The following is a 27,907-nucleotide window of genomic DNA, read 5'->3' on the forward strand; positions in this document are numbered from 1 at the left end:
GCAGACCAATATCTGAACTTTGGCAAATGGAAGATTCTAAAGACAAGTCTGAACACAGCTTAGTTCAGATATTGTGAGAGGTTGTGGTAAACAGTGGAAAGAAGAGTAGATGTAAACAAGCAATTAAAGGAAAATCCATTGGTACTTTATCTTAGAAACTACAGTTCATATCAGGAAAGCTGAGAAGAACCTTTTTAAGACATTCAGACTCCACCTTTACTATAGATTAAATTGCAGTTTCCAAGATTCTGTATTTATTACCAAAGGGGCATTCAAGAAATGTGTAATCTTGCATCCTTGATCTGACCCACCTGTGTAGTGCTTGACAGATAAGAAGCCAGTAAAGAGTTTATGATATTATGAATCATAGGAATAACACATGATATAATATCCAAAACAGTTCAAATAGAATTGGAAAAAGGAATCAGGAATCCTAATGCAATAATCTATGCATAAGTTAATTTATGACCAATAAAGCTTCAAGTGTAAGATGAGCATTTGCAGCCCTCACTGTAAGATCAGTTCATGGGTATAAGGTCAACTGAACATCAATCAAGACTCTGGGCAGCAGAAGCTTAAACAATGTGCCATGCTCGGTGAATACAACATTATACTTCTAATTTATTTTCATCTGTAATTCATAAGTGAATTTCCAAGATGGTATAATTGATAAAATATTCTGTCATAATTAATCACACACCATCATTATGGACTACATAATGACTGCCAAATCTCAGGTCTAAAAGCTGATAGACTTGGGTTTCAGCAATATAACATTGAAAAATCTGATTGTGAATCAGGGCAACCAAGGGAAGTATATAAAAAGTAAACAAAATATGACTGAGCAATTGATATTTGAGAGGTATCTACTAGTTCCAAAACTATAATCTGCCTTGCAAACTGAAAGCTTGGGAAAGAAAATACATGACCCAACTGAATGTATGGACAGTCGTGGCCAGGAATCATACCCCTAGATAGTTTTAGCTGCTGATCAAGTGTATAGAATAAGTTGCCTGTAAGAAGTTAAATGCTGTATTGCTCCAGTGCCTGCATCCTACATATTAGAATGTATCTTGCATAACCCTCCCTGTTCTGGAAATTATCAGCCTGTGTATTATGAAAAGCTCACCCGTGACATTTATATATCGCTTTCAAATTCCAGCTTCACTGGGTGTATCCTGTCATATTGTGATTGAAAACACATTACTCAATGGTATTAAACTACAACTGCAATAAATTAAAAGCAGTTTCCAGATACTCCAATAATTTGAGGATGTTTTGGGTATTTTTTTCCAACAAACCATACTGAGAAGCCTGATTTAAACAACTCAGCTACTGTCAGCTCTCCCAGGTAAATCAGACAAGACACACAACTAGATGAACTAGTTCTACTTTACTGTAAGGTTACATTAATAGGAACTTGCAAGTCTGAAAGTACAAATTCCCACATCACTTTTAACTGCCTGATTCATTAGGTTGAGTCCTTTCTTAGTTCCCACCCTCCAGCTCTTAAGCTATTGGGGGCTTCTGCCTCTCTTGCCTGATTGTTTCCTAGACAGCATATCTTCTTCTCATTCCCCAAGATCACCCACACATTCCATTACAGCCACTAAGTTTCTCTCTCTAAATATTTTGCATTTTCAAAGAATAAAAATAATGACTATTTCTGTATATCTTTGAATTAATTTCCATATATGGCACTTGAATCTTTAATTGCTTAATTTATAAATGTACTAGGTGTTACCATCTGAATTACTTCCACAACAAAATAATCAGGTCACCTTAGAGTTCTAATCTTGAGAGTTCTCTCACCACAAACAAATACGAGTGTATAAGAATAAAACTGCTTCAAATTCAGTCATGAATTTTTAAACAAATATTTTTCTTAATTGCCTTCCTACTGCGTAAAACAAATCCACAATTTCTCTGTTGGTTTGTTAGTTTTAGCTTTTGTTTGTTTTTCTGTGGAGATAGGCTTGGTCAGTTATTTTCTGTGTTTAGAAATTGACTTTTGATACACCTGATGAATCTGTACTGGGAAAAAAGCTGGGAAACATGGAAATCGTTGAATAGATTGCACAGAATACCACAAGATCCAGATATACTCTGAACAAATGGGACTATCCAGTTGCTTCTGCTCTTTGTGATTGTGGTGACATGCAGACAATAACACATATGTATACCTGCTCTTTGTGCCTCCATCAGTGTACATTTCACTTAATGGCAGCATGACAGAACACAATGTTTCTAGTTTCTGGGCAACATCTGTTTAATTTGTACATACTTTAATCTTCTATTTTATATTTTAAATTTTATGTCATGTAGTATGCCTTATTTTAATTGTGATACTGAAATAGTTGAAAATGAGATGCTGCTGCTTTATGGATGTTTATGAACTTTCTGTGAGATTTATTGAACGCCATAGGGAAAGAATACAGGGGTTTTCTTAAATTTTACTTGGCTATATGAAACAAAATCAGGCATGTACCCACCAAAGTTCACTTTATTGTTCAACTCTTTAGCTGGAGTGATGCTGGTACCTGAAAAGAAGACAGAAGATGGGTTTGAAGAACACATTGGTATTAACTATTTGGGACATTTCTTGTTGACAAATCTCCTCTTGGATATACTGAAGCAATCAGGAACACATAGCCACAATGCTCGGATTGTCAACCTCTCATCAGCCACCCATTATGTAGGTGAATTACATCTTCCTGATTTACAAAGCAGGTATGGAATTTTTTGTCCTAATATTATTAATCCCTCCCACCCACAGAAGAATATTTATTAGCTGAATAGAGAGGGCCAGTTGTCTTTTCATTCTATAACCACCTTCAGATTAAAGTATACTAAAAAGAAATGGGAGTTTGCATCGAGAAGATTTGCAGGAGGGAGGCTGCAGAGAAAAAAATGAAAGAAAAATGTTACATAAGCAGGCTTCAGAAAAAAATAAAATATTCAAAAACATTTATATAATGTTATATATAAAGTAAATAGTCCAGATTTATTTTATGTTTGTTTGCATGCTGTGTGTGCCTATAGGACTTTTAAGCAAATTTGGGATGGGAGAAACTTGCACTTCTCTTGTTGACATTTCCCCTTATCAGTTATGTTCTGCATTAGACCAGATTTCTTGAACATACTTGCCATTTGACAGTAATTCTGGCAAGTATTAGTTTTAATTTGTTCCACTTAAACCTCTCTATTCATCTGTCTACCCAGAGCTCAACATTTTGCTACATTTTGATTATGGAGTTAATTTGTTCTCTCTCTCTCTCTCTCTCTCTCTCTCTCTCTCTCTCTCTCTCTCTCTCTCTCTCTCTCTCTCTCTCTCTCTCTCTCTCATCTGTCATCATTCTACATCTTTGCTTGGTCTTGTTAATCTCATCACTTTAAAAGAAGACACTATAACAACTGTACTTATAATTATTGATTATTGGTGATTTAGTCAAACTCCCTGACATATTAGTCATTAAGGATAGATCTAAAGGTACTTTCTCATTATAAGCAAATAAGTGAAATACAGCCAATTGAATGCAAGCTTCACTATTTATCAATAAAAATAAATATTTTTTCTATAGTACATAAAATTATAAAAATTGTATTAAAATTAAATTCAAGGTTTTTTTTTCAAGCTTCGGTGTCCACAGACATTTCCCCATTTCCATACCTCTATGTTTCTTTTTTGAGTTTGAATTATTAGATTAATAATTCCCATTGGCTTCCTTCTCATCTAGACTAGTTGCATTTGTATGAAAAATATATTTAACATTTTTTGTGTATGGGAGAGGAGTGTTCTCTTTAATTTAATAATAATATCTTGTCTCAACTCTTGATAAGATAAACTGACCAATTTTTGTAATTTATGTTTTTTAAAAAACAAATGACAACCAAGGTTTAATAAATTGCATCAATTTGCAGGAAACCAATGGTAAAATAGTATTTTCTACATAAAAACTGCTATTCCTTCATAATTGGTAGTGCTATTTGTGTATTAAATCTGTTTTGCATGACTAGAAAATATCCTATGTATATTCTTAGTTCTTTATTCCTTAGCAGTGCAAGAATATTTCCATCATTCTTCACATATATGTCAGAAGACTGATAATAAAAGTGATAAGGGTTAAGTCTAGTTTTAGTGTGGAATGAGAATACTTTACAAATTGGTATAAGTATATCTAGATGTACATTCAGGATGTGTCAATTTGTTCATGATTTATAGTACCCCATTGTGAAAACATATTGCGCATGAGTTACATATTATCTTTCCTCTTTGATTTACTGTACTGATTAGTAGTTTCATAGTTCAACAGCTTAGGTCGCATAATGTTACAGTTCAATTCATGCTGGTAAAGCTATTGTAGAACATTTATCACTTATTCTAGTTATTATTTGGAGTCACATATCATGAATAATAGTTCTAAAACACTGGGGCAAAAACTTATTGTGGAAAGCAGCATTAAACCTTAACAGAATGAAACAATTCAAACTGTATGTCAGAGAAAGGTTTTGCTTTCTGTAGGACCCAAAGTGCTCGGTCAAAGTCGGGATCTGTTGGCTAAAGTATAGAGATTGTTTTTAGACTACACCCAGGGGCACCTTCATCTCCAGCGGTCTTTTAATTTTTTCTTTGAATCACAATAAAATCACACTTTGCTTTAAAATGTTTCTGCAGATCCAGAAGAGGTTTATTCTGTGGACCCAGGTGGGAATAAAGACAGCTTTCTAGGAAGTATTAGTCTAAACCCAGTTCTGATAACTTCACAGTTCATTTGGAACCTCAGTAGCTGTGTACAAGTATGCTTCACTGAGGATCCCACAGTTGGTGTCTTCCTAATGTATGCAGTTCATTTCCTGTAATATGCAGCAATGGCTTAGCATTCTGGAAGTTAAAATCGGCACATTCAGAAAACATTCAGATTAGACATAGTGTCCTTTGATTGCAAAATACATTGATTTCATTTAAGGATTCTGTTCAGAATGGAAGAATTGAATCCTTCTTCTTCTCCTCTGTATCTATCACTTTAGTTTTCTTGACTTACAAAAAATTAATGGAACAAATACATTTAGAACACACAATTTTAAGTATTTTGTTCCTGAATGTGGGAGTAGTTTTTTAACTGTGTTGTAAATCTTCAGCTCATGCAAATACTTATTTCCTTGCTTTCAAAAGCTGAAATAGTGTCCTCATTTCATTTTGCAGAGCTTTGGCTCAGCCCAAGACTTAATGGTAGTTAAATTAATGTGTAATTTAGGTGTACAGCTTTTTCTTTACTGCATATCTTTGAAACTGCATGTTCATATACAAAGGAATAATATACATTCATTCCAGAGTAAAAATTCTTCTAATGGATAGCTCTCTTTGCCCTGTTACAAAAGTCCATCATTTGCTTCATTTGCATTCAGATCCTTTATATTTTTGAAATTATGTGCTTCCTTTCAAGGGGGGAAACAAGAAGCAGCACTGCCTCATAAGAATCTGATTCCAGATTCTTTAGGATGGGAAAAACAATTAGATAGCTCCTTTTGTAAAAGCGAATTCTGTTGAATTTCCAGATCATGGTTTACACCAGGGGTAGTCAACCTTTTTATACCTACCGCCCACTTTTGTATCTCTGTTAGTAGTAAAATTTTCTCTAACCACCCACCAGATCCACAGTAATGGTGATTTATAAAGTAGAGGACAAAACCCCTACCGCCCACCATGAAAGCTGGAACTAGTGGGAGGTAGGGACCAGGTTGATTATCACTGGTTTACACTATGACTATATAATAAAACATTGCATCTACACTTACTAAGAGCAACCCTTAATTTCAGTAATTTATTCTATGAATAGTTATTATTGATCTCATCTGTTTCCATTTTTGCATTTTACTGTGATAGAGATTTTTTTTTTCTGTTCCAGTTGTGTCTGATTCTTCAAGAACAGCTGGACAAGTCTCTGTAGATTTCTCGGCAAGATTTCAGAAATGGTTTGCCATTGTCTCTTTCCTACCGCTGAGAGAAAGTGACTATTCCAAGGTCACCCATTTAGCTTTGTGCCTAGGGCAGCACTACAATGCACATTCTCCCACCTTCTAGCCTGATGTCCTAAACACTATACCAAACTGGCTGTCCATAGATTAAATTATAATTTGCCAAACAGTACAATGATTCCTGGCCACATACATAAGGGATTTGAGGTCTAATTAGTAATTATATTCTGAACCTACCTTGTACCTTAGTATTTGTTATTGCACTCTCACTATAAGAACACGATAAATTCTGAAGCAAAGGAGATTTTGCATCAAAAAGATTTATGTCCTGAGTGTGTCCCTGCAGAAATTCTTCAGCCTTCAAAAGCTTTCTTTATGTCTTTGAAATGTTAATAGTTTTCAATCTTTGAAAACTCAAGTACCAAATAGTACTGTATTTATCTGCAGGGAAAAGTATTCTGCACTTCTTACCCAGAAAAAGCAAAATGCAAACTTTCACACTGCCCAATCTTGCTTCCTTTTCAGTTAATATTGCTAAGTGCTTCTGGATTCAGACTAGTCCCATGCACACAATAAAAATATGTAAACCAAACAACATCAAGGGCAGAACTCAGGGAAAAAAACTAAGTCAATTGAAATTAAATAAGATCACTGTGGGATATGTCTAGATTTCTAAAAAGATGCCATTCCACTGCAATAGGGAAAGCTCATTTCCTGGATCCTATCTAGGTTCTCATTCACTTTTCAGTTACACATGCCAGACTGCTTTCTCATCCACAATCAAATCATGGATGAGGATGTCTTATTGTATATGACCCTGGCATTCAATAGCACTTGTCAGAGCCCAAGTCTAGTGAAGTTCTAGTGACCTAGTTTTAGAGATGAATATGAAGGCTTTAGAGATCAACCATCAGCCCTGCCATTCCACAAATGGCCAGCCCCATCTTCTTGCCGTATCTCTCTTTTTCCATCATGACCTTGATGAAGCTGTATGGAGTCATTGATTAACAATTTTCAGCTGGGGAAAAAACAAGACCAATTTTTTTATTTTTACAATTTGATAGATTTTAATCTATTCATTTTCTAAAACTCATCAAAGCAAATAGGCTTATCATAATCCTGTACCTTTAAAAAATAATATGATTCAGGCAAGATTAAAGAATGAATCTGAAAAAGACTGTACCCAGGATTTGAAGAAGACTGACTAAGCAGTCTTTTATACTAGCAAGAATGTACGGTTATAGAAAGAAAGAAAGAAAGAGAGAGAGAGAGAGAGAGAGAGAGAGAGAGAGAGAGGGAAAGAAAGAAAGAAAGAAAGAAAGAAAGAAAGAAAGAAAGAAAGAAAGAAAGAAAGAAAGAAAGAAAGAAAGAAAGAAAGAATAAACTGGAAGAACAACTAGCCAACATTGTACTTAGCAGCAGAAGCAGAACAGTAGAATGGTGCATAGAGCTTTAAGATTACGAAGCTAAAGAAGTTAATGGTAGTGTGAAAAATAATATGCAGGGTTTAAAATAGCTTATGTAGAAGATGGGGATTTAAATAGGATTAGAGGCAAGATCAAAGACAGATAGGGAGGGAGAAAAGGCAAAAGATCACAAAAAAAAATTAGATATATTATATGCTGTAGTAATAGAGTATATACAATAGTGGTAGAGTGATTGAACATATCAATAAGAAGAAATGTCTGCATATCAAAAAAGATGACAAGAGCAAACATTTTTTAAAAATGTGTACCTGTATATAAGAACACTTACTTATAGAACAAGCAAACAGATAATTTTATGTGGTGTCATCACCATGAAACTAAAGAACACATAGATAAAAGTGACCCCAAAACATTTCAAAGTATTATATTAAGTGACCAATTTATTTACTTAAAAACAACCATACATACAGTATAATCTGTCCTATGATTTAAGGAAGCAATTATTTAATAATTGTAGCAATGATAAAATGAGTGCAAGCAATATCTTAGAATGGGGTGGAAAACCTTGGCTTTTATGACTTGTGGATTTCAACTTCCAGAATTCCTGAGCCAGCGAGCTGAGAGTTGAAGTCCACAAGTCATAAAGGGCCGAAGTTCCCAACCCTGTCTTAGAAAACCCAGTAGCACTCACAATCATATCATACATGCTTACCTGATTATGCTGTTTTTCAAGAAGGTCTCTGTCAAATTAATTTAATATAGCCTGGAGACTCAATATAGCATGAAGTTAGGAGAGATTCATTCCGGAGAAGAGAGCAAGTTTCTTTTTAGCTATTTTTCCTTTATTGCAGGAGTGGGGAATTATGACCCTTTCATAACTTGTGCACTTCAACTCCCAGAATTCCTGAGCCAGCCATGATGGCTCAGGAATTCTGGGAGTTGAAACCTACAAGTCATAAAAGGGGGCCATAATTCCCACCTTTGCTTTACTGGTTAAAAGCAAATATCTAGACAACCTGATAAGTAGAACAGGCCTGACTGCTCAGGAGTTGTTGCAGAAGTATTTATTTTATTTTATTTATTTATTTGATTTGCCAATTGTTTACAAGATAATAAGTATAAGTGTATACATAGTTGTGAATACATGAAATGGGTACATATAAGAAAAATAAAAGAAGAATAAGAGAAACAATAGGACAGGGACGGTAGGCACGTTGGTGCGCTTATGCATGCCCCCTACAGACCTCTTAGGAAAGGGGTGAGGTCAAGTACTGTCATTATATTCAGACAGTATAAATACACCCAAGGATACTTCCTTTTGTATACTGACTGGAATTTATTTATAAATAAACATGTTCACATATACGTACTGTATATGAACACAAAGAAAATAAACCCAATATCTGAAAAACACTTGCTTAACTATAAGTGAATATTTAAAAAAAGAAGAAGCAGGTTTGTTGGTTTATTTATTGATTATTGTATTCTGCACCTATTTATTGATTATGGTATTCTGTACCTAAAGCTAAAAATACAGGTATGCATGTGCAGTCATGAGGAGACTAGGGATAAGTGTCCTAGCAGTGTATCTGTGAAATCCATTGTCTTTCCTGAAGGTCTTTTTCCACCATTTTAGTTGAAAGAACAGTTAATTTTAGGCAGTTGCCATGGGTCCTTGATGTTATTTTCAAATAACTAAAAATAAGATATCAGATATTCTTCATTTTGAATTACTAATTTTCAAAAATTTGTGTCACTTCAAAGCTATAGATTTAAATAGTAAGGTATGAATTGTGTGCAGAAAATGACAAATGAATTTCACACCTATTGTCAGCAATTGATTTAATCCTGGTATTATGCTACTCTATTCCAAAATGGCTCCAGGTTCAGTGTGAGTAGTCTAGTGTGCAAGTACATTTATAGAAAGTTTTCTTGCCACAAAAATAGAATTCCATTAATTGCATAGGTGGTTGACTACTGCCATAAGTTACTCCCCTGACAGATATCTCTAAGAAAGTAAATACAGGTTTATTTCTATCAGATGAATTGGAAACACTCTCAAAATTTTCTTTTACCATTGCTGCATACTTTGTGCAGTGATAAAATGATAATAATATAGACAGTCACTCGTTCTTTGCTTACCTGAAAAACCTGTACTAAATTTTCAATTGTTCCAGCTTTATATTTAAGTAAATTATCAGTCTTCCATAGGCAGAAAAGAGTGCTCTCAAAACTCATTATGGGCCTAGAAATAATTGTGACCTTCTTAGTCTCCAAATAGCAACTCAGGCGTTTAGAAGCTTGATATAAAAATATATACCAATTTTTATGAGCCTGAAAATCCTGACTCCTGGCAGCAGTAATTTAATTATAGCTCTCTAATTGGAAGCTCTACCTAATTATGTATCTCTAAAGAAAAAGCTCAAACAAAAGTCTTGATAGGTAAAAAGCCTTCAGAAAGTTAGAACTGACATGAAGTAGTTCTTGATGTATTATTCCAACTTGTGTCAATAAATGTGCATTCGTTTCTTCTTAATAATGAGCAATATTAAGTAGAAGTAGATAAATGAATGAAAGAACATAGCACAAAGAAACCGTAATTGAAGCCTAATTTAGATTGCTGTTATATGTTACATTCTTTTTTCATATAGTAGTCTGCATCTTGTGTTCAGTGGAATATGAAAAAAAAGCCTAAAGTACAAGATATTGAACCAGACAAAATAAAACAGTTGTTCCATTCTAAGATAATATATATTGCACTGGTGCAAAATACCTTATACACTGATACAAACTCATCTTTCTTAAAGCTATCATTCTTTCTTCTATGTAAGATTGTAACCTCATTCTAAGAAGTATATAATTTTTAATATAGTTTTGTTTGCTTTGCTGTCAGAGATGGCAATCCACAGATTTAAAAATTAAGGTCATTGGTTCCCACATAATTCCAGTAAAACTATTCTCATTATATGCTGGCTGTACAGTTCTAGTGCAACATTCCTTCTATTTGTCTTTCATAGTCCACAAGGTTATATTTATGGATCTATACAGACTTTAAAATAATTCACCTAGAATTTGTCCAGCAAAGTGCGGCTTTGCTCCGCATTAGGAAGGCTTCTCACTGGGTGGTCGAATGTATCAAGAAAGACTCCAGGCAGGTTCTATCTTGGGTGAGCTGCCCCGATCACGAGCTCAGGGAAGCTCTTTTATTAAAAACACATAGTGATACGTCATAAGCGGTGAATTCTATCCAATCATTATGTTACCTGAGCAGAAATATTAGTGGACACATAGCAGCATCCAATTACAGTTACATGGTCAGTTTAAAAGGTACAAAGTAGCAAATCAGCGTTTGCAGTCCAGTTATTAGCCCATGATGACGTGTTGTTGATTGATGTTTTCTGTTCCTGGTACGCTTTCAGCCTACGTGAGGCCTGGCCTGTACCGAAACTGTAGAAGCTAATTTATTACTGCATTTCCTCTGTTTTAGTTTTATAGAGAGATTTCTTCTGGAACTTCGTCACTGCCCATGCAAAAATCTGTGCGAGCGTACGCATCAGGGTCTTCTGAGGGTATGACTTTGTACAGAGGTTCCTTTTCCCAGAGGGCATTAACCTGTGCAATGGCGCGCTTTTCAGCTAACAAGGATAGACTATTGGAGATAGTGCGAATAAAAATTGGTAACACACATGGAAGAATAACGCATCCTGCAGCAATCATACCTATGAGAGCTACTATAGCTTGTAATCCTGGTAGTTTTGGAAACCAGGAACTAAAAATATTTTTAAGATCAATACCTTGCCATACTTGATTAGGATTATAGGTTAATTGTTGCATCTCATGTAATCTAAAGCTAAACGATTTTGGTAGACAGCTGTGCATAATTTGTCTGTAGCAGTTGCTAGAGTGTTTAGAGCCTTGTCTATTCATTGGCCAGCTAAATCTAAAACAGCTTGTAAATGAATAATTCTATTAATCATATATATGTGGGGGTTAGGTCCAGGTATCCCCTGTATGTTCTGATTGACAGGGGAAGCCTGCAAAGGCATTATCGGTGTCCTTTTTCTTGTGGGATAATGTATCATACACAGGGATGCCTAGTTCTTGCTTAATGGAGATCAGTAGGAGGAAAAAGGAAGGTCTTATCCACCCCAATACACATGACCCTTGCCAATCTGCAGGAAGGGACGGATAGGCTAGGTTACCACAAATCCAATACATGTTATTTGGGGCTGTCCAGTTTTGGGAAGATGTTGTGTCATTGAGATAAGGGAGGAGGGAGGTGTTGAATTTGGCAGGTGTGGTGGTAGCATTGTCAGGTGCTGTCCAAGTCTGGTAGGAGTTATCCCATGTACCTAAGCAAAGAAGGTGTCCTACTGGAGTGGACCCATTTCGGGAAAAGCAGTTTTTACCAATTAAGTTAGTGGTTATTGTCCAGATAAGTGGATCTGAAACTGTTCTAGCTGTTATGTTTCCTATAGAAGACATGTTGTTGAATAGTGATGGTGAGGCTTCTAAGGCTTGCCACGGCCACTGTTCTCCTGTGGTAGTTCCCCCACAGACAAAACAATTGGTTATTGCAAGTTGTTTTGCAATTTTTTCTGCCATATCCATGAACAATTTTTTTGCAATAACACTGGTATCAGGGGCTTTATCTAATTTCCTCAAATTATTATATGCCGACCAACCTAACAATGTTTCCTTACCTTCATATAAGTATCCAAGGCAGGGTGTTGTCTGGAGATGGTGATTTCTACCTTATTGTCTGTGGTAGACCCTGATATTCGTTTGAAATGTGACAGATGATTGCAGCCTGAGTACCCTCCCCCAGTATAATCACAGACACAAGACCAACCCGAGCACTCGATGGAGCCTCCACAAGGGATCCATTGATTGGGGTTCCCTATGGCCCAATTAATGGGTGTAGGACACAAATATTTATGATTGTGGGCATAAGTTGTTTTCCAGTCAGCCGACCCGCATGAATACCCCCTGGTTTGGAACAAGCAATACAAACATCAAAGGTTAAAACAATTGGGTTAGTACCATCCTTGAGCACAGTGGTGTGATTTAGGTAATAAAGTTTTCCCTCCCCCTCAGGATCAGATCTGCTGGAGGTTCTTGGAAGTCCCACCCATAAGGTAACGTTGAGACGTACAGCCGTCTTGGGATCGTAGCAAATGGTTTTTAAGTTAATCTTTTGGCAGGTTTTTCCAGTAGGAAGGCACTTCTGTGGTTGTTGGGTATGGTAGATGAGAGTTAGTTGAACGAAGCCTGCTTGTGTGGTTTTGGTCAGGCAGGGGGCGCAGCCATCTGACACGCTGGTGGAGTTCTGCGATCTCTAACGGAGCCATGGTTGAGGGAGTGTCGACCATCTGAGATAGGGGGGAAAAATGTCCCCAGATGCGGTGCAGGTCAGCAGAAGGGGAGTACCTGGTGTAAAGTATGTCACTCGAGATGGAATGGAGACCTTGGAGGCATGTGCAGCAAGAAGGAGGAAGAGGGTCGGCAAGGCAACGAGACGAATCATGTTGATATGTCTGCAGGTGGTGATTTTTCTACTTTGGGGTGGTATGGTCTGACGTGTCGTCCAGGAACCCACAGGACACGATCTGGAAGCTGGATAGCTGCATAGCCTCGACCCCAGGTGAGGAGACCAGCAGGGCCCTTCCAAGTAGGGTCTGGCAGTTGGCGGTAGTATACCTGTGGTTTGGGAGAATCAGGGGAAGCGGGGGAGGAAAAATGTCGCTCCGCTGCCATCATAGCAGGGGTGCCGGAGAGATTGAGGAAGTTGAGAGTATAAAGACAGAGATTAAGGGTGTCTTGCATCGCCGGGAGGCCAAGGTTTTTTTTCCCTTTGATCAAATGTCGTTCTAACGCTGTTTTTAGCGTTAGGTTAGCTCTCTCTACCAGGGCTTGTCCTTGACTATTATAAGGAATCCCAAATTTGTGGGTAATTTGCCACTTAGCGCAAAATTGTGACATAGCTGTGCTAGTGTATGCAGGACCATTATCTGTTTTTATTTCATTTGGGCGTCCCAACGATGCAAAGGTGCGAATGCAATGATTGATGACATGTTTGGAGGCTTCTCCTCTTTGCGGGGTCGCCATTATAAACCCTGAATAAGTATCAATTGTGACATGCAGATACTTCCAGGGGGCAAATGGAGGAAACTGAGTAACGTCCATCTGCCATATTTCACAGGCTTTCAACCCGCGGGGATTTACCCCTAAGGGAATGGAATGGGCTTGTTGACTGCAGGTGGGGCACTGCTGTCTAATGGCTGAGGCTTCGGCCATAGTAAGGTTGAAATGTTTCATGAGAGCTTTAGTGTTTTGATGGAAGTATGAATGGCTCTCCCAAGGAGTTAATGTGTGTGAAGTCATGATACCTGCAGCCGCTTGATCAGCCACATCATTGCCTTCCTGGAGAATTCCCGGGAAGGGTTGGTGGCTACGAATGTGTGCTACAAAGAGGGGGTGCTGGCGCTGTGCAATAAGGTGTTGCAGTGTAACAAAAAGAGAGAGAAGATTTTTATCAATAGCGGGAGAGAGGTAAGAATCGTGAATAGTAGAGACTATTTGAGTAACATATAGGCTGTCTAGAATCAAGTTGAGGGGTTCGTTAAAATTCTGGAGGACTAATATGGTTGCAGCAAGTTCAGCCCTTTGTGGTGATGTCTGCACAGGGGTGGTTTTAGTGTGCCACACCCCATTCCTTTGCCAAGCGCATGCCCCTCTTTCCCTACTGCCATCAGCAAATATAGACAAGGCGTTGACCAAAGGTCCTTTGCTGATGGGAGAGGAGAAAGAGATGGGTATTGTCCGAATGATTTGAAAACGTGGATCAGCGGGCGGGTGGCAGGAAACTAGTCCAGGCCAGTCGGCTAAGGCAAACTGAATTTCCTGGGAGTTTTGGAATAAAGATTCCCATATTTGTAGCGAAAAAGGGATAAAAAGTGTGGAGACATCTATTCCCATAAGTAATTTTGCACGGCTCCTGCCTTTTGTGATCAATTGAGCCAATTGAGCTGATTTGGAAGTGATGGAGCATCATGGCGTATGGGAAAGATGGATCCACTCTATGATGTGGAGTTTTTGGTCTTTTTGAGTTACTGCTGCGGTCATAAGTCTCGGGGTGGCTAAAATGACCATATCTAGAGGAGTATTGGCAGCAGCTCTGTCTACCCATATCTTTCGGATATTTTCTTCTATTTGAGTTATTGCCTGAAGCTGAGGTTGCTGCAAGGATATTATGTCAGCAGGCTGTTTCCCCCAAGTAAGGGCTTCAAACAATGGAGAAAGAATATCAGTGGTTAAAGACAGGAAAGGTCAGGCCCAGTTTATGGTACCCAGATATTGCTGAAGTTGAACCAGGGTGGGTTGAGAAGGTAGAGACAGAGAGGGGAGTGAAGGATAGGCAGTAGTTGAAAGCATTTTATAGCCCAGATATGCGTACGGAGTTAGTACTTGCACCTTTTCAGGTGCTATGTGCAAACCTCCTTTTGCAAGAATGGCTTTCAGGAAGGAAAATGAAGTGAACACCGTAACCGGTGGCCCAGGAGCGGCAACAAGGATATCGTCCATGTAGTGATACACCAGAAAGTTTGGAAAAGCAGAACGATAGGGTAGCAAGACATTATTGACATAGTGTTGACACATGGTGGGGCTATTGAGCATACCTTGAGGTAGGACTTTCCACTGAAAGCGGGAGGAGGGAGAGGAGTTGTTTAAGCAAGGAAAAGTGAAAGCGAATAAGGCACGATCTTGTTCATGCAAAGGGATAGAAAAGAAACAGTCTTTTAAATCAATGACCATTAGATCAAATTTTTCAGGGATGAGGTTGGGATTTGGAAGACCACATTGTAGCGCCCCCATTGGTTTTATTATAGTATTAATGGCTCGTAGATCATGTAAGAGCCTCCATTTTCCTGACTTTTTCTTTATGACAAAAATGGGGGTGTTATATGGGCTAACAGATGGTTCAACGTGCCCTTTGACAATTTGGTCCTGGACAAGTGATTGCAGGGCCTCTAGTTTGTCTATAGTGAGGGGCCATTGGTCTACCCAAACAGGTTCTGTGGTTTTTAATTGTAGCCGCAGTGGAGTTCTAGTAAAAGATTCCATTAATCAATAATGAGTTTTGTGTTAAGTTGAGACATAAGATCACAGCCCCACAGGTTAGTATGTAATGGAAGAACCAAGGGTTGGAAGTAGGCAGTGTGAGAAATATCAGAGGAACTCACCGGTAGCCAGTGTTTGCTACGGTGGGCGTGCTGAACTCCTCCCACTCCCCGAACGGCTGGGGCAGTTTCCAAAGGCCAATCGTCCGGCCACTCAGTCGTTCGGATGACACTTACATCAGCTCCAGTATCTAAGAGACCCGAAAAGACTTTGTTACAGATTGTGAATTGTAACACAGGCCTGGCTTGTTCCACTGTTTGATGGACAGTAAATGCCCACGCATCAGCCGTTTTAACAGGTACCGGAACAGCGGTTGCTACTAATTCTCCCTTGCTAAATTTTGTGGGAGTATTTCCAATTACTGCCATGGCCACTGATGAAAAGTCATCAGAATCTCTCAGAAACAGAGAAGCAATGATTCCCTTTGCCATGAGGTCCCAGATGGGATAAATTATGAGGGGCGTCATGGCAGGAGGGATTGTTTTCAGGCGTGTGGGGAGAAAGTAAACAGTGCCTGGAATGTCAATCTCCATATCTTCTGAGGCAATTAGTTGGAAAGATATGGAGTCAGCCTTTGGAGCGGGGCTGGCTGATCGCCCCTCCTCTAGTTTCCCTGTGGCAGAGGAATGTTGCTGTGACACTGGTTTGCCCAGTGGTACCCTTTCTTGCACCTTGGGCATATCGTTTTAGGCTTGGTGTTGTTTTGTGTATTGTCTCTGGCTCTGCATTGTGCTTTGAAATGGCCTGGCTTCCCACAATTGAAGCAATTTCCGGCTGGCCTGTTTTGAGAATTTGCTTGCTGCAAGGCCATGGCCAGATGCTCCATATTGTAGGAGACAGTTCCCACGATTCTGCAAGCCTTTAGATAGTCCGAGAGGGAAGCCCCCCCTCGGGCAGACAGAGGCTGCAGAATCCTCTTGCAATCCTCATTTGCATTTTCAACAGCCAGTTTTAACAAAAGCTCTTTACGGGCTTCTTCATTTGAGATTTGTCTCTGAATGGCTTTCTGAAGTTCCTCTACAAACTCAGCATAAGGCTGATGTGAGCCTTGAGTGATTTTTGAAAAAGATCCTACGATGGTGTTAATGAAGCCTCTGACTTATGGTGCCTGGATGCCGTACATGGCCACGGTTTGTTTTAAATCTCTGATTAATTTCATGGGTAAAGGTTCAAGTCTAGGCACCATATTTCCGGCTCCATCCCCTATATATTCAACAGGACAGAGAGAGAGCTCCTCCAGGGTAAGAGAGCCCTCCCTGCTTGCGCGATCGCTCCCATGGGTGTCTGATCCTCCGCTGAATTTGAGTTAGGAAGATTTATGGGTTTAGGAGCTGTGGGGGAGGAAGCTTCTAACGGGAGAGCGTCCTTGGTCTTGGTTTCAGCTGTATAGGGAGGAGGATCCTCCTTAGGGGAGGGGGCTTTGGTCAGTGCTAAACCATGGATTTTTAAACATTCCATGACTATTCTCCATGTGGTCAGAATCTTTGGCGGAGCCCTGGGGTTATCGTGAAAACAGTCACCCAAACGTTGCCATGTGGAGACTTTCAAGGACCCTTTCTCTGGATAAGCCGGGCATTGTGTGTAAATGTAAGTCAAAAGGGTAATAAGGTCCTTCTAAGTTGGAACCGGGAGCGTTTTGCCCTGATTCCTAAGAATAAGAATTGAGCTCTTCGTTAATTCTCCTAATTCCTGCAAATGTGCTATCTGCGCTTTGGAGAACTTTCCGCCCATACTCACCCGAAGGGAGGATGTCTTCTTTGCAGAAGATTCCTGGGGAGGGATCTGTGACACGAAACGGCGTTCCTGGGTTGCAACTGGCTCGTCCGGCCGGGTGAGATAAGCAGTTGAAGACAGACGCACCTGTTTCTTTTAACGGATCACGTCGGGGTCACCAGATGCGGCTTTGCTCCACATTAGGAAGGCTTCTCACTGGGTGGTCGAATGCATCAAGAAAGACTCCAGGCAGGTTCTATCTTGGGTGAGCTGCCCTGATCACGAGCTCAGGGAAGCTCTTTTATTAAAAACACATAGTGATACGTCATAAGCGGTGAATTCTATCCAATCATTATGTTACATGAGCAGAAATATTAGTGGACACATAGCAGCATCCAATTACAGTTACATGGTCAGTTTAAAAGGTACAAAGTAGCAAATCAGCGTTTGCAGTCCAGTTATTAGCCCATGATGACGTGTTGTTGATTGATGTTTTCTGTTCCTGGTACGCTTTCAGCCTACGTGAGGCCTGGCCTGTACCGAAACTGTAGAAGCTAATTTATTACTGCAGCAAAGGATAGTTTTCTAACTATAGTCCATGTTTATAACTGATTACTTTTATATTTTCTTTAAAATACATATATTCTGTGTATATCAATGCTTTTGTGTTTCTTGTTTTGCCTGACATACTATATGACCCAATAGGTAGAAAACAAGTGATTCAGTGCCTCCTGCTGCTAAAGTAATTGTAAAACTACACAAAGATATACTAAACTAGTCCCTCTCATCCATTTGGGTTGTCTCTTAGTCTGAGCGGTCCCTCCGGCGCCGTAGGATATGTGCGTGTTTGCTCTGTGTGTATGTTTGGACTAAGACTCAGACTAAGAAAGAGGTAGTTGTTGGGGAAGAAGTGGGGAACGTGAGTAAGGGGCCTCTGAAGGAGGGGAAACAGGACGGAAGTAAGCAAGCTGACCTGGCAAGTCTGTGGTGGAAACGAGGGGCAGTGGTAGGGGAGGTTTAGAAAGGCAGGAGCTGGACACATGGACTGAACGGGAGCTTAGCAGGATCTTTTGTTTTAGAAGGCAGGTTGCGCCCCTTGCCTTTTCGTTAAAGCCTGATTGGCAGAGCGCTATGCCATCTCTGCAGTTGGCCTTTGTATTCCCTGCCGCCTTTTGCTGGTCCAAGCTAAGAAACTTGAGTATACTTCATGGACTTCGCTCTGCTGTCTTTCTGTCCTACTCCCCCCACCCCCGCTAGTTAAATATCTCATCCTCCCTCAAGCTCTAAGGCCAATTTAGCGAGACGAAGCAGACGCACCATATGGGGAGGGAAAGCTGGTTTTTTTTTGCCTTGGGATTAATCTTGGTTGCTGCATTAAAAGTCCTTTTTAAAAAGTGTGACCTATGGAGCTCTTCTTCACACAGGATCACCCAGCAACGAGGAGGGAGAGGGAGAAGGGGGTGGCTGCTAGCAGAGAGGAAAGTGCTTCTGGTATGAGGGGAGCCGGGAAGAGAAAAGGCAGCTTGCAAGAGCAGAGGCAGGACAGCAAAGCAAGTGAGTGAGTGAACATTTGGCCTGCGGGGTGGCCTGTTTATTCCCCCTCACTCCCAAGGCAGCTGGGTAGCATCCGTCTCCTCGTGTGAGAAGCTACCAAAGGACCTTCTCGCCAGGAGTGCTCCCTCAATCAGATTCCCCACCTCCCTCTGGCAGCCCTTGGCCAAGCTCGGCTGCCTCAACCAACTGACACAAGCTTCGATGACATCACCACCACCACCACCTGCACCCGAAATCTTTCACCTTGAAGTGTTTCTTGAAAGTCACCCCGAAGGGGTGACCAAAGTAGGCTCCTTATCCTACATTCTCATTAGAGGTAGACCTCGATTTATGGCCACAACTGAGTCAAAATTTCCATTGCTAAGCAAGATTTAAGTGAGTTTTGCTCCGTTTTGTGATCTTCCTTGCCACTGTTAAATGATGTTCAGTAGTTGTAAATCAGGGGTGGAATGCAAATATTTTTACTATTGGTTCTGTGGGTGTGGCTAGGTGGGAGTGGCCATGTGACTGGGTGTGTGTGGTTTTTTTTTTTTTTTTTTGCACCCCCCCATGCTCCATTTTTTTTGTCTCCTGGGCCTCAGGGAAGTTTCCTGGGCAAAGCAGTAAGACAGCGAGAGGGATCTTGGCACAGTTGATTGTCAGAACAGCTGATCATTGGGAGGAGAAAAAAGAGAAATACCAGTTCGGCTGAATGGTAGCATTTTTTACTCCCAGTTTGCTTGAACTGGGCTGAACAGGTAGAATACTACCACTGTAATAAATAAATATTGTATCTTGTTGAGGCTGGGAGGCAGAGCCATGTGTGGTGAGTGACGTTGAGTTGGCCATGTCCACCCAGCCACTAAGCAGAGAACCGGTTGTTAAAAAATTTGCACTGGGGTGGGCAGTTAATTTTCTCCAAGGAGCTACATGAGAAAGTGGGACTGTTGTGGAAGGCTAAACCAATAGGCTGAACTTAATTATTCTGCCAGCACATATGTGTTGAGGGAGGGAGCATAGAGGGAAGGAGGGAGTGCAGAGCTTTGCCTCACCTGAGTTATGTTGCTTCTCTTCTGCCATAGGTGGAAAACAGCTCTTTCTCTCACCAGCCAATTAAAAGAGCACACCCAGCTTCCTCTTCCGTCCCTGAAGTGCATTTATTTACATTTTATTTTCTAACTTTCAATTGACCTTACATGGTCCAGATAGGGACAGTCAAGAACCAGATGTGACCTAGGTGCCGTAAAATGCCCAGGTTTGCCTTAAATAAAATAATATCAACAACAATAATGCCACAACATTTATGCATACATATCTGTGTGTCTGTCGTGACTGCTAGGCTTCTGTTGTTAATAGTAAAAGGATAAGGGCCAGCATATCCAGATAATTATGTGAAATACTCATTTTCATATTAAATAAGCACAGTAGTAAAGGCAACAGTTTATTAAATCTAAATACCAGACTTTTTTTAAAAAATTTTATCTCTGATTATGATCTTTTAAATGCCTTTCTAACCACAAAGCTTATACTAACATTTTCCAATTGTATTCAATATTAACGTTCAAGAAATTCTTAACATTATAACACTTCAGTGACATCATAATCAGAAGCATTCAGTGTGGACATTTGTGTATCTGACCACAGCGTGTATGTAGCAGTTATAAAAACCATGTATTAAATCCGCATGCAAAAAGGCAAAGCTAATATGTACTAATTGATGACCCCTAACTAGCAATCATGCGCCTGCACAATAAAAACTGCACTGAATTAAGTTTCACGTTAACATTTGTTTGTTGTGGATGAAGACTGAAGATCTTCAGAGTCCTATTGAAACTTTCAGTTTTTGACACTGGCTTGTTTAATAGTCTTTTAAACAGGATCTATTCTATACATTTCTAGGAAAGTAATTTGAAATGAATAGGTAAAAAAATAGATCTTATCATTTCTGCATTACACAGCCATTGTCAATATTCTTTAAGGTAAATTATGTTATTATGGAAAATTGTTTTTATCCTATATTTATGTTTACTTTGATTTCTAGTGCATTTAAAGCTCTGTGTTTTAAATGCACGTTAAAGTGTATGCCTTCAAGTTAGCATTAACTGCTAGCAATTGCCTAGATAAGTTCCTGCTGTTTTCTTGACAAATAATTTCTAAAGTGGCTTGCCATAGCCTTCCTCCTAGGTTTGGGAGTGACTGGACCAACATCACTCAGCTTGCTTTGTACCTATTCTCCTGGTTTCTAGTCTCGTATCTTTAATCATTATACCAAATTGGCTCCCGTTCAAAGCACACATAACTATTTAATGTACAGTAGATAATTACTACAGATCTGGCTTGTGAACCCTATAGCATTTTTCCTTCTACAATATAGATTACAACACATGCCAAAAACTGTTTTTCTTTAGAATATTAGAATCAAAACTTCAGAATACCATAGGATTCCATTTTCTCTCCCTTTGTTTTAAGCAAGAAAGGAATTTTGGAGACCAGAGAAAATGGAATCCTATGGTATTCTGAAGTTTTGATTCTAATATTCTAAGGAAGAACAGTTTTTTGGCATGTGTTGTAATCTATATTGTAGGAGGAAAAATTTGACATACAGTATAATAGCCACAAATCAGAAAGACTCTAGCTGTACCTTTAAATACTAGCACATTTTATTAAAAGACATAAACTCACAAAAGCTTATGCCTTTTTAAAATGCTAGTTTGAGACAATGCTATGAGACGCTTTTTGATTATAGAGTTTCATGTGATCATTCTCTGTGGCTTCAAGAGTCTCCTATGACAACTACTGTGAAAAATGGTACATAATTTTTTACTATTTTGGTGCAAAAGAAAAATTAAAATTGTTTTATAATAGGCTTTAAAGATTTTTTCTTTAAACCAAGGAAAGCTCAATCTACTTTAACAATCCGTCTCCTCCCCAAAAGGCATCAGTGAGGTCTAGCTGTCAAAAATTGTCCATCTCTGGTTTATATTATCTCAAACATTTTCCATAAACCCCTCAGTATACGCTACATTGGTTTCTGCAAGATAATAACTAATTATATAGAGTTCCTACTGTGTACAGTTTTTTAATAATTTCCTTTTCATAATTAATAATTCCCTTTCATAAGTTATCACCAGCAAGTATCTGAAAACTGTACCATGCTTCATTCTGAAATTGTATTTATATGATTCTTTTTTTCCCCTATGTGCAGTTGTTCGTATTCACCCCATGGAGCTTATGCTCAAAGCAAACTTGCCCTTGTATTATTCAGCTATCAACTGCAACATCTCCTGACGTTAGAAGGGACCCATGTGACGGTTAATGTTGTAGATCCTGGAGTAGTGAATACGGGTCTCTATCAGCATGTCCGTTGGGCAGTGAAAATGGTCAAGTGGATTGCAAGCTGGCTCTTAAAGGTACTTGGAAATCCTTTAATGGTTCCACATCACTCTGATCTTCTTGTATATTGTTAAGTATGTGTCAAAAAAACTTAAATATCTAGGAATTTGGCTAACAGGAACATGCTCTTCCATAAAAGAGGATAATTATATGAAATTACTTTCACAGATAAAGTAAGATCTGGCCAATTGGGAAAAATTACAACTATCACTATTAGGCCGAATAGCGGCCATAAAAATGAACATACTACTGAAACTATTACACTATTTTCAAACAATACCTATAAAATTGGATAATAATTTTTTTCAGGAATTAGATAGGATGGTAATGAAATTTATATGGATGGGGAAAAAAGCACGAATAAAATTGAAAACGTTACAAGATAGTAGAACCAGAGGCAGCCTTGGACTCCCAAAATGGGAAACATATTATCAAGCAGCAATTTTACTATGGGTTAAGGAGTGGATAAACTTAAAAAATAAAAGAATTTTGGCGATAGAAGGTCATGACCTCCAAATTGGGTGGCATGCCTTTCTATGGGATAAAAAGAATAAGATCCACTCCTATTTCCATAGACATTTGATAAGGGACTCACTTTTACAAACATGGGAGAAAATAAAAAAAGCATTATTTGAAAAGACCAAACTGGATCTCACCTATGGAAGCTATATTATATCCAAATACAAGGGACATTAAAAATGATTAGATATAAGGAATTGGTAGATGAACAGGGGGAATTAAAAACACTGGATAAACTAAAAGAACAAGGGATAATATTAGACTGGTAGGTATATTTGCAAATTCAAACTAAATTTAAGAAAGATGTAAAGGAGCTAGGGATAGATAAAGATTTACAAAAATTGGACCAAATCTTGACAGGCAAGGATATAAAATTTATAACATAAACATGTAATTATTTACTGGAGATAGAACTAGAGGAGGAAATTTTTAAGGGACCAATGATTGCCTGGGCGAGAAATGTGGGTCATAATATAAATTTGGATGAGTGGGAAAAGACTTGGACTGAGAACTGGAAGCTGACTTTGTCAATGGCATTCAAAGAAAATTGATATAAAATGTTTTGTAGATGGCACTTAGTGCCGGCACGACTGGCGAAAATGTATCCAACCTTGAAACCAGAATGCTGGAAGTGCAAACAAAAGAAAGGAACGTTTTTCCATATGTGGTGGCAATGGTTAGAGGTCAAAAAATACTGGAAGAAAATACAGAGATGGCTTTTTGAGATTACAAAATATAAATTGAATTTGGAAAACGTTTTTATTAGGTATGATCAAAGGGAATTGGAAGAGTGATAAAATACTACCAGATGAAGTTTTGATTCAAAAAATAATGGATTGTGCTGAACTAGATAAATTCACTATGGAACTGAAAGGCAAAGAGGATCGAGAATACTATGTGACATGGGAGAGGTGGTACGAATGGGTGATGGATAAGGATAAAAATAATGTATAGTCACAAAATAAGAAACATGTATATACAATGACACAATAACTGTTAATGGAAATAAGATTTTTGTATTTATTTTTTTGTTTTTAAAGAATAATATTTTTTTTAAAATATGTTTTCTCTGATCTCTAGAATTTAGTGCACTTTTTACACCCCTCTGTTTTTCTTGGGGTTTTCCTGTGCTTTCAGTGTGAGAACATATGTCTCTAAGAAGTTGAATCCAACACAGTGAGGCTCTATCGGGGACCCACAGATCACAGCAAATCTCCAATTAATTGCATTCATCCTCCAGCAACTCAGAGGTATTACTGAGTTCCTACTCCTGACTAGGAGCTCAAACTACCCAAGGCACAGTTTTAACCTGGCTAATCAGTGTTGCCTTCATTTTTGCAGTTTTGAGATTTCTACAGCATCCTTTTTTATAAAAGACCCAGTGCAAGATTTTAAAATAAGTGTGACTAAAACTCAGCACAGTTTGTCAGCATCATTATACCTGAGCAAGACTATTTCCTTGGCTCAGTGCTAGAAAGGCTGTCTGGCACACTAATCGCTATCAATTAACATTTCTGTGTAACCTTTGAATTTAATATTCTATCCTGGATTCAAAACAGGAAAGACTCTGGGACCTTTGTAATTAGACCTTCATCTTCAGTAGTGTGAGTGGCAGACAAGTGGGATGACTGAGATGACCTAGAGAGTCTGTGCTACCAGGAAAGCATCTGACATAACTCTGCCTTCATGTTCAACAATTCTTCAGTCAAGATTGTTGGAGCAAACAAAAGGAATCTAGGGAAAAGAGGATATGGTGAATGGTGTCATTACAACTAGAAACACCCATTCCCTGATCAGCTAGTCTGGAAAGCTGCAATTATTTTTAGTTCTTCTCTGCCCCAGGTGCAAATTTTGCAAACTAAAACTTGCCATATAATCTAGCAAAAGAGATCTCCATGATGTAATAATTAGCTATTGGTGAACTCAAGGAGATCCTAGGTTCGAATCCATCCTCACCATGGAAACTCACTGGATGATTTTGGGCTGTTCATTCATCTTCTGTTTAATCTACTACACAGGGTTGCATGAGGTAGAGGGAGGGTATATAAGTATAACTTACGTAAAATCTAAAGTAGAAGTCTAAAACTAGATTTATGAATAAAATTTTGCATTAGTGCACCATTTTCTTTAAATACTTCATATGAAGAGTTCAGTTGCAATAGTATCTTTTATTATTATTATTATTATTATTATTATTATTTAAATATAATAATAATAATATTTCATTAGCTAAAGCCTTTAACTTCTCATCATGGTGAAAGATAAATAGCAAAGTTGACAAAATAATTTTGGTCAAAATTCTGCAGGTACATTTTAAAGCTACTCAATTTTTCTTTTCTTCTTTAAATAGGAAACGTGGCTTTTCTGTCTTGCCCAATGAAAGGGTAGCTGCAATATAGCCCTTTTGAGGTTGTAATTATAAGTCAGTGCACCTTCTATAGTTGTCCATAAGGGATATTTTAAGAAATAAAGGATATATCTTCTTGGAAATGTTGTAAATTCAAGAATAAATATTTTCCTTTTTGATAGAAGAGTATTTAAATACCAGTTCATAGAGAGCTTAATAATATTGCCTAATCACTCTATTTCTCAGGTGTATGTGCATGTTTTTAAAAAATTATTAATAAAAATGGATTTTGCTGGAAAAACATTTTAAAAACCAAATCCTGTTGCTTTCTGTATTTGCGTTTGGAAGCATTAAAAAAATAGCTTGCCTCACCTGTTGACTTTCCTTTTCTTCTGAAATATAAAAGATGTGATACATTCTATAAAGCAATTGCAATTGTGCTTCAAGTGTTCTTTGTGCTTTACTTATGTGCCAGAATAAGCAATTGATTTCATCAAAAGGGATGAAACGATTATTAGAAATTGTGGCTGCTGCTATTTATGTTATTTTCTATACTCCTTCTGTCTTTATATTTCTATGAAGTACCCACTTTATTGACAGAATAAAACATAGGGATGCAAGTCAACTAAATTAAATCTGCCATACCTGCCTGCAGGTTCATTTTAAGCACTGTGTCCTCCATGTAATAACTAGGCACAAGATAAACGCTCATGTTGCCATGAAAATTGCTTTTGTAAGACAAAAAATAAATACAGTAGTAAATTTTATAACCTTTGATTTAACTTCCTGAGAACTGTCTAGAGTTTCCATCAGGAAAAAAAAAATAGGATGAGAGACATAATTTATCATGTAGGCACATCAATTGAAAAGAGTCTGTGCTGAGAAATAAATGTTAGTATGAGTATTGTGATGAGAAAATGGGAACTGCAGGAAATCCGTCCCAGAAATCAAGGAACCTTTTTCTTAAAGAAAAACTTCAGGAAATATGGATTGGATTTGCAATATGTTGCTATCTTGGAATGGAAGTACTTTGATGACAGGCGACAAAGTTATGGATTCCTCCAACTTTGTCTTAAGGTTCTTCATAAGTCTCCTGTTGAGTTAACGAATTTATTCACTCTGTGTTGGTTTTCTTCACATCTGAAAATCTTTTTCTTTCTTTTCTTCATCTGTCCGTGTTGTTATATATTTTTGAGTGAATGTCAAATACAGATGGAACAAATAAACTGCACACCATGAAATACTTTTATATGTATAGATAGATATGTGATAGACAGATCATCTGCATAAGGTTAAGAAGTACCAAAAAATAAAGATACAAAATGCAAATTTAAAACTGTAAAATAAAACATAAGTTGAAAACATTGTGAAGGGAATTTTGGTGATACATTCCTGCCTTCATTTCCTTCTGTTCCCCCAGCCACTACTTAAATATTTATGCTGTCTTTAATATTTAATATTAAACATTGGAGTTTATTGCTTGTATTTGTTTAAGTCATTCCATTTTTTTGTTTTTAATTCATCTCTTGATTCTTTTCCTAGAAGCCATGTCCCAGATGTAGAATCTGCCTTGCTATGTAATGTTTCAATTCCTGCTTAAATTAAATTTTATGTGTGTTTGTGTGTGTTTTCGTAGATTTTCAGGGGTACAGGTATTTGCGTGTTCGAACACACACACACACACACACACACACACACACACACACATGTTTTCTTAAGTTTTCGCGGGTACTTACATGTATGGTATTCAGCTTTGTTCGGGTATTTTCCCACGTCATTATAGTTGTGCTTTTAAAGTTGTAGCAACGTTTCGGCAGAATCTCATCTGCCATCATCAGGCTTCTGTATTGTGTTTGTGAGTCAGACTTTCACAGCCGTTTCAATTTTAAATTTGGGGCTAGCCTACTGCTGTGCCAGAATGGTTTTTTTTTTTTTTCTTCATCCTGATTGGTTGGGAGTCTTGGTCTGTGTTTATTGGTCTTGGAGTTTGCTGTGTTCTGCTTGATTGGTGTTTCTAATATCTTCTGTCTGTTTTGTGGCTTTTTTTGTCTTGATTGGCTGGCAACATTGTGTTCCTGTATTGGAGCCTTTTAGTGCAGCTTGGCTCCGAGTAAATGGACGGCTATCATTTATTAGGAAGCTAGGTTTCATCTGGGTGCCTGGTTGGGGTGTGTTTGAGCTGGAGGTATCGGGGGGGAATCTGTTTGTGCCCAGGTGTTTGCCTGGCTTGTGGTGTGGAGATTTTTTTGTTTGTGAGTGCAGGCTTCCAAATAATTGACAATCTGGTGGAATCATCTCTTCTATTCATGCTTTCGGGTCTTTTTTCAATCTCTATGGCTTCTCTGATAATTCTGTGGCTGGGGTTTTCTATAGTGGCTAGGGTTTTGGTGCCATTGACGTTGATGCTATGACCTGTGGCTTTCATGTGTTGGACTAGTGAGGAAGTATGTTCCAGCTTTTTTACTGCATTTTTGCGTTCATCCAGGCGGGTACTTATTCTTCTATTGGTCTGTCCAATGTATGTGGCCGGGCATGATGCACAGGGGACTTTGTATATGCCTTGGTTTTCCAGGTCAATTTTATCTTTGGGGTTTCTTAGGATGGCTGCTATTTTTCTGTCTGTTTTGAAGGCAGTCTTGATGTGATGCCTGTGTAGTATCTTACTGATTTTGTCTGTATTACCTCTTATGTAGGGCAAGATAGCTGTTCCATAGGTCTGTTCATCTTCTGTCTCAATGTGTTTTTGTGGATCAAGCTGGTGATTTTGCTTTTGTGGGAAGCTGTTAGCTGTCAGTACTTTAGTCACGGTGCATAGTTC

At 38.4% G+C, this 27,907-nt stretch overlaps 1 protein-coding gene across 2 annotated transcripts in view; it reads left to right on the forward strand.

Annotated features, from left to right (window-relative positions):
• Positions 1-27,907, forward strand: part of DHRSX (dehydrogenase/reductase X-linked) — a 147,944-nt gene that overhangs the window by 92,420 nt on the left and 27,617 nt on the right. For both annotated transcript variants that reach the window (XM_087967078.1, XM_087967077.1), the window contains exons 5-6: positions 2,523-2,730; positions 22,036-22,240. In XM_087967078.1, coding sequence (XP_087823204.1) covers positions 2,523-2,730; positions 22,036-22,240 — 413 coding nt within the window. The remainder of the gene's footprint in view (positions 1-2,522; positions 2,731-22,035; positions 22,241-27,907) is intronic.

This window comes from Notechis scutatus, chromosome 5 (assembly GCF_049901735.1).
Source record: "Notechis scutatus isolate UNSWTSFEM ecotype Mainland chromosome 5, rNotScu1.2, whole genome shotgun sequence".
In the NCBI taxonomy this organism is placed as follows: domain Eukaryota; kingdom Metazoa; phylum Chordata; class Lepidosauria; order Squamata; family Elapidae; genus Notechis; species Notechis scutatus.